This window comes from Mytilus californianus, unplaced genomic scaffold (genome assembly GCF_021869535.1).
Source record: "Mytilus californianus isolate M0D057914Y unplaced genomic scaffold, xbMytCali1.0.p SCAF_11, whole genome shotgun sequence".
Lineage (NCBI taxonomy): Eukaryota > Metazoa > Mollusca > Bivalvia > Mytilida > Mytilidae > Mytilus > Mytilus californianus.
This window is the reverse complement of record NW_026262593.1, coordinates 28,358,356-28,366,623: the sequence shown is the minus strand read 5'-3', so window position 1 is coordinate 28,366,623 and position 8,268 is coordinate 28,358,356. Positions and strand designations below refer to the sequence as shown.

The 8,268-nt window shown below is 33.2% G+C and overlaps 1 protein-coding gene across 1 annotated transcript; it reads right to left on the bottom strand.

Annotated features, from left to right (window-relative positions):
* Positions 1–5,691, bottom strand: LOC127719845 (uncharacterized). The gene is made up of 5 exons (XM_052226152.1): positions 4,337–5,691; positions 3,347–3,484; positions 1,604–1,702; positions 939–1,030; positions 1–334 (listed from the first exon to the last, which is right to left on the bottom strand). Exons 1-5 carry the CDS (start codon positions 5,646–5,648, stop codon positions 35–37), a joined length of 1,941 nt encoding a protein of 646 aa, XP_052082112.1. The 5' UTR covers positions 5,649–5,691; the 3' UTR covers positions 1–34.
* Between the last annotated feature and the right edge of the window lie 2,577 nt (positions 5,692–8,268).

Sequence of the window (8,268 nt, the reverse complement as noted above, 5' to 3'; positions counted from 1 at the left end):
AAATATATAATAAATGTTTCATAATACATGGTTCTTATATCACAGTCTCTTCAAACAACACATTACCCTGTGTTCGGTAACGTCGTGATGACGATAAATCTGACATACTCTGGAAAGAACAATGAGGCATTGTGGGATCGTCAGGTTGAAAAAGATGAGCATGTGTCCATGCTGGAGGCATTCCTTCCTCTGCGTCAAATTCATATAAAGGCTTCTGTTCCAGTTCAATAGGGTGAACGATGGTACTACGACGTCTATAATTCAATTCTGGTGCCACAGAAACGACAGAAACACGTTTCCCTAGTAACCAGTGAGTACAAATTTTCTTTCCATTCTGAAATATAAGAACAGAAAAGCATTAAAACCAACTATAAATATGCTCAAACCTTTTAAGTCAAACCTATTTCATATGTAGTGTCATTATAAGTTATGATTTTTTAAGAAAACTTCCGTTTGATAAGATTGTGTGAAAGTGTACAGTAGAGAGTCAAAAAGTCTTAACTGTAGTCGAAATTGGAAGGGTCATTAAAAGCACCTAATATGTCTAGAACATCTTAACAGTTTTTTACACTCCAGAAATAAGTAAAATATTTTCATATGCTTTTAATACAAATTTTAATCATGAGTTCTTTGATAAAAATCGTAGGAGATAGTACTGACAAAAAGGACAGAAAAGACAAGTTGTAGAACACAAACTTTGAAGCCAAGAAGAAACGAAGTTTGACGGGATTTTGTGTAGTTTAAAAAGCCAATACATAGTAGAGACCTTCATTTGATTAGAGGCCTTAACGTGAGATCTGGTTATAATATGATTGTCAACTGTTTGACTTTCAGTGGAATATACAGTATTGAATGTAAAATGAAGATTTTTTTAGGTCGATTTTGGAGACGATTTAAAATGCTCCATTCTAATAATTTCAACATTAAATTATAATTACCTTTAGATCTATATAGCCCCTTTTCTGTGTGTTGTAAACTCCGTCTCGTGACAATATTTTGTATGTAGTATCGCTAATCTGTATTTTGTTCGCTGAAAAGAAAAGAAAACGACATACAAAACATCATCATAACCTAATAATCAAAGATTCATCAACTAAGTAACTAAATACGATTTTAGTGTATGAACCAATGTCAGTAAATATTTGATTATATTTGTAAGAAATATATATTGTATAGAACTGTACAATAGCCATATCATTGTATTATGATTCTAAGTCAAACTAACTGATCCCTTGCAAATATTACATTTTGTACCTCGGCATTACAATCTCTTTGAAATCTTAATGTGGTTAATTTAAGTATTTTCAACATCTCTAGATAGTTTTGAAATTACTTCTAGTGATTTATGTACCATTTGACAAAATGTAAACTTATATACCATTTTAGTTTTTGGTCAATCAAAGTTGTTAAGGTAAAGATGTAACGGCCTTGAATTGTCCACAGAAAAGTAATCAGTTTTTATATTTATATAATTTTTTTTCTTCATACAAACCGATAAGAATTATTATCGACAAGAAATAACATGATTTTCGCCTAATGAATATTTTATGGCATACAATAGACAATTTTTACTAACACAGATAGAAACCAGTTAAAAACTTACGAAATGACGATTTTTGTAGAGTCTGTACTGTTTTCAATATACCACCATATATACGGAATCTTGTCTTTGGTTGTGTAACAATGGAAGCGCAACTGGAATCTATAAAAAAATATACATATGTAAATTATACGATAATAAGATGACAATGGTGCAGACGTTTCTTAAATGATTAAATGTCTTCAGATGGTTTGAGATGTGTTGTCCCTCATTATTGATGTTTAAATGATATAGATGATGAAGAACTTACTAATTTGCTGCCAAAGACGTCATTGACGTGTAGGACAGCAACGAAGATCTTCTATTTTTGTCGGTCGTTGGCAGTTTTCTGTAGAGTGCCCTATGTCTGTTGACTAGCTTCTGCCTCAACAGTTCGCCTCCGTGTCATTCTAGGTTTTCTTCTCTTTCTTTTCCCTTCTTGGGTCCAGTGAAGTGCCGTTTAAGTAATATCATCTTTCTCGTTCCGTATGACATGACGAACTCGCCTCCACCTTCTTCTCGTTATAGTAGTGGCTGTATCTTCTTGTTGTCATCTGGTGAGAAGGTTCTTGTTTGTTTTTTTTTTGTGGTAAAAAAAAATCGCAGAATCTTTCTTATGCTTTTGTTGTGGAAGGCAGACAGTTTGTTTTGGTCGTGATCTGTCATTCTCCAACATTCTGATCCATACAAAAGTACAGGCTAGACACAGCTGTTGTAAAGTTTGAGTTTGGTGAGAATGGTATATTGCCCGGATCTCCATACAGCCTGCAGGTTGTTAAGGACTGACCTAGCTAAAGAAAGTCGTCTTTTGATGTCAGATTCTGCTCTACCATTGGTAGTAATAGTGCTGCCAAGGTTTGTGAAGGTTTATGTTGTTTGTGTGGTTATGTTTTTCAATTAGGAAAACTAGCTCTGGGTTGTTTACATTAAGCGTCAGGATTTCGGTTTTTTTTTATGTTGATTTTCAGAGTAGTTTTGTATTTCTGTGGTCTTTTCTTGTATATGTGGGTGTGTATGAGACATTGCGGCTAGGTCGTCAGCAAAATCAAGGTCTTCTAAAGTGGTAAATGTGCACCATCTGATGCCTCTTGAGGATTCAGCAGTTTTTTGTCTCATTATCCAGTCTATAACTATGGTGAAAAGTGTAGATGACATGGACATCCTTGTCTTACTCCTATTTTAACTTAGAAGTATATATCACTGTACGCAACTTTGCACCCGAAGCTGCTGTAGAATTCTTTTATAAGATGTATAAGATGTTGTGGAATTTTATATGATCGTAATATCTTCCAAAGACTATTCCTGTGGATGCTGTCAAACGTTTTTCTTATTTAAATTTACCAAAAAAATAAACACTTGAGACTCGATTTTTACAGAAAATTAAAAAAAAAATGTCCGTCAGTTCTGCAGTATGCTGTTCCATTCATTAAAAAGCCATGGTCATTGAGGAGAGTGAATCGACATCTGCATGATATGTACATATTTATATTATGTCTTATACTTTTATTATTCTTGTGACGTATTATGTTCTGTGTTATTTAGTTAATTTCATGTATGCCATTAACCCCATTGTGGTATGATTGTGCATTAAATTAAAATAAAATATAATGGCGTCAAACCATACTGAATTTTTAGTTTGTGTTTTTTATTTTTGTTTGCGTGTTTTTCCTCCTATCTGGCTTTTGAAAATTTGACATGACGCAAACCAAAGACATGGCTTAAATACGTTTACAAGTAGAAACAAAACAACAACGAAACAGTACCTACCTGTATGAATACCAATACATAAGCGTAATTTGCAATCTGGCACACTATCTATCTCTAAATCTCCACATGAAACACTGACATCTAAAGCCATATTGGCTATATGTGACGCATGGTAACATCTTTGTTCTTCTGTAAAACCTATTGGATGAAAAAAAAGATGGTAATATAATTTAAAAAGTAAAGGCAAGGCGAGTTAATTTTCTTGATAAGGAAGGATTTTTCTGTTAAAGGGCTTTAATAAAAGCGTATGTAATCCTTGGTTCTAGATTTGTTTGCCGTTTTATTTCTTTGTTCTTCAGTTGCCCTTCAAAATTAAAGAGACCAATTATCAAAACTTCAAATATAAATGTGTTTGTTATTCAGTGGCGACTGAAAAAAAATACACACCGAGGATTAAAAGTTACACCATGAGAATTTCTTTTAAAAAAACGTGGAAATTCAAGAATTGTGATGGAAGATACCATGACGATGTTATACGTATTTTGACCTTCTATGTATAAATTATTTAAACTAAACGAAATTGGCAACCCCTGAATTTTTCATTAAAACAAATCAGAGATACAAATATCATTTTATATCATATAAAAAAAATCATTGAACAGGGTTTCGAAATATGGCGTGGCAATTTAAAGTACAATAATCGATTTTTTTTCGCGATATTTACGTGCATTCTATATATTTTTACTTTTGTTTACCAGATCATTAATTTGCTTTATCTTTAAAACGATAAAAGCAATATACACCATTTTTCGATATTCGAGTGAGTCCATTCAATGCGCTCTATTTGAATGCAAAATTATGTAATTCTAAGAAACCACCGTTAAGGCAAATCTTATTTTAAAGAGTTCCGGATATATGGTGGACAAATACAGGAAAAGAAGTTTGGAAACGACGAATTTGTATCGATAATTTCCTGTTACTATTATCGATAATATTTAATAGAAATAATGTACATTAAGTAACCCATATAAGTTTTTTCTAAATGATCACCTGATATGACTGTAAAGGATGAGGTTCCTTTTGAGGCTATGAAAACATCATAGTAAGACGCTCTGTCATCTATCAATCGTGTCATATACGTCACGACGTTGACAACTTCGTTTGCCGACAAGTAATTTAACAAACGATTGAAGTTTGCGATGTCAATCATCATCACTGTGACTTCTTGGTAGTAGGGGTCATCAAGAGTGACATCTTCGATTCTTCGATGTACATGAATAGACGAGCTGCATCGCCCTCCGCGAGAATGTCTCATTCTCATATCTGCATGTGTAAAATGACTATAGTCTGCACCGTACCATCTATTGCTGGAAATATTTGTTGTTGAAGACTCTCTATGAAACACTTCATCTGTAAGGTCCTCAAATTCTGGCTCCTTGTAAGATTTTTCCTCTTTGAAATCAAAGTCAAAATCTAAAGACGAAAATAATTGTCTTGGGATGACGTCTGACAAAGTATCCTTGAAAAATTCGTTTTCATAATTGATTTCTTTTTCTAACAGGTTATCACAATATTTCAAGTCGTCTACGAGTTCAAGTTTGCATTTATAAACAACAGCGAAAGCAGCTATAATAATAGATGCAAACAGTACAAGCAAAGTAATAATTGTTAGATATTTCTCAGCAAGATGGACACGTACTTTCTTCATCAAAATTTCCTGTTGAATCATTTCATGAGTAAAAGCTAGTGCTTGAAGAGACACATTGATAGATAGATGAGAATCTATCACCTCGAAGCATGATTGGTTATTTCTAGGAACAAAATTGTCAATGGACGGATATCTGTTGATAAAGTCAGTTACAGCATTGATGATAACAGTTGTATTGTCAGTAAAGTCTTTGAAAAACAATGAAGTCATGTGTCCTTTGGCATAATTCATAAATCTGAAAACAGAATCCATTCTATCAAACTCTTTATGAAAACGACAACCCATCACCAGCAGATAATAACATTCACGAAGAAATGTAGATGCTCTGATTCCCGACGCTATTCTAACTAGCGGATCTTCAATTTCGGCAAATATGTCTGACGTTAAATGGTTTACAAGTTTATTTACTCGATGATCTATGACAAGGAAAAATAGATCGAAAACAAACAATGTGTCTTTATAGTTTAAGGTTCTCATCGTATCGTTATGGCAGTTTTCTAATGTTAAAACAGACAAAATTGTCTCATTGGTCAGAAGGTATCCATGGTAATATTCATAGAGATCAGCCACCATGATAATAACTGTTTTAACTTCTTCTTCTGTCATATGACCATGAATTGCAATTTCAAAAAAAGAGTGCAGTTTTTCGTTCATGAGTTGAATTGTTTGTACATCAGCGTCTACTGTCTGCAGTATTTTTTTACTCTTCAACATAATCAAATAATAATGATAATAATAGTAAGAATGATAATAATCATGATAATGATAATGATGATAAATGATAATAAAAATAATGATAATGATGATAAATGATTATAAAAATAATGATAATGATGATAACGGTAACGATAATAATGATAATGATGATGATGGTTACCGTCGTGTATATAAAATGAGTTGACGCATAAAAATAGTATAAGGAGAATTTAGAGCACTTGTGAATTGGAAAACGATTGTTGTAGTGATGTACGAGTTCTAATTAGTGCTAGACCTCGGTATTTCGAAGGTAAACAATTCAGACAAGGAATAGAAGTTCCTTTAATAATAATGTTGTTCCAAATGAAACAAATATTCAGACAGAATAAAGAGTTTGGAATATTTGTTCCTGGCGGAATAAAGGGAATAGAATATCAACTAGATTTGATCGAAGCACATATTGTAAGAAGTGTTTAAGCTTAAAATGTGAATATAGCCAACGCTTACTGAACCTTAATAAAGTTACCAAAAAATAATTATGTAGGACTCTAAAGTGCGATGGTACTCTAAAGTGCGATGGTCGCGCTAAAGTGCGATGATCTACGCTAAAGTGCGATGGTGGCAAACGCTAAAGTGCGATGGTTGTTTGTATTTTGAAGTGCGATTATATGACATATTGCGATGGTTGTTTTTTTTAGGTGCGATTATATGACACGCTTAAGTGCGATGGCATAGCACGCTAAGGTGCGATGGTGTAACGGAAATGGGGTTCAGGCAATGGTTTTTGTTATTTGCTGTGTTCCTGCTAGTTTTTCATTTATCGTTTTGTGTTAGTAATCATGCCGTTGTCTTTCGCTTTTGAAATGTTTTACACTGGTCATTGTGTGGCCCGTTAATAACTTCATAGGCGGCGTGGACCAAGACTCCACGTTGAAGCCCGCATGGTTATTAGTTTTAAACATCAGCAACATTTGGTGTTGGATGGATAGTTGTCTCATTGACAATTATACTACATCTTCTTATTTTTATTTAATGTAGGATAGTTCTTAAAAAAGTGAAATGGTTACATTGCATTATCTAGTATATACTTTAAGAACCTGTTTCAAGCCAGGAACCTGTAATTCAGTGGTAGCCGTTAGTTGCTGTATTTCATATTTTTTTTCGTTTATTGTTTTATATATAAATCAGGCCGTTAGTTTTCTCGTTTGAATTGTTTTACACTGGTCGTTTTGATGCCCTTTTGTAAACACAAATTAGCCAAATCAAGTTAACCGCTTCCAGCACCAAACAAAAATGTTCCGGATTGGGATCATTTGTTTTTTTTTTTCTTTAATAAAAACCATGAACAAATATTCTGGTTTTCCGGCAGGTCCATTTGTTGTTTGTACAAACGGCTTGTAATGCCAGAATGCTATTTAAAGTTGCTAACTTCCTAACTTTCGCGAACAAACGCACTATCGCGGAAAAACGCACTTTAGCGTACCAAATCATCGCACTTTAGCGTAGACCATCGCACTTTAGTGTGACCATCGCGTTTTAGCGTCCCCATCGCACTTTAGAGTCCTACAAATATAAACCAGGACTTTATGAGTTTAATCGTGCATTTCCTTAGTTGTCTTTTAGATATTCCTACGCGGCAATGCTGTAACGTTGTCACAGTGGAAATATCTTAAATTTAGACAACATTAGTTTACCGATATTCAAACTTATCAATCAATAAAGATACAAATCAAGGTAGCAAACAAAAACAGGGGCGTCGTATTAACTCCAAAAGGAGCGAAGTCGCATGCGTCGAAAGAGTTTTTTGCAAATACAAAATTTTGCGTTCAGATAATAAAAAAAGAAAAAAAAACGGGCACTGTCAAGGCAGACGTCAACAATTATCGGAATGTTTAAAGGTGTTAAGTTAAACTTTGGCTTTTGAGAAAAAGTCCCTGCTTTATTATTGTTGTTTATACACTTTTAACAAGTGGTGTGAACAATGAATGGTGAAAGTTGAACGTAAGTATTCATAATAAAATGAGATGCGAGACTTAAATGTTAATGAGACAGCAACCCGAAAATATAAATCTAGAAATTATGAGTTTATGATATGGTCTTCAAAATCAAAAACATATTGGAAAGTGTTAGTCGCAAAGGGGCCATCTATTGCATGAATACGATTAAACTCTTTAACTATTTTATGTACTTTTAATTATTTTTTTTTCAATTGCAAATATTCATTTCTGAATCTAATCGACACGCATCGTCTTCAGTGGATTTTTTTTCAATTTTAAAATATCAATTAACTTACCGTATTAGCTTTTTCAAGGCTGTATATACTGATTCCACAAAAATAAAAACCAATTAACACAAAAACAGAATACAGCATGATAAACATTCCAAGTTTAACAATCTTATTTGGTTGTTTGTAGGATCTGGATACTGACATTTGCTTTGAAAGCTTTCCTGGAAAAAAGTATTCTTGATTATTAAGTTATGTATCAAAATAAATTCACCAGTATCAATTGTTCATTTCAATCATAATTTCCTTGGACAATCCTTAGTTAAATCACTCTGATGTCCATAAATTTTGCTA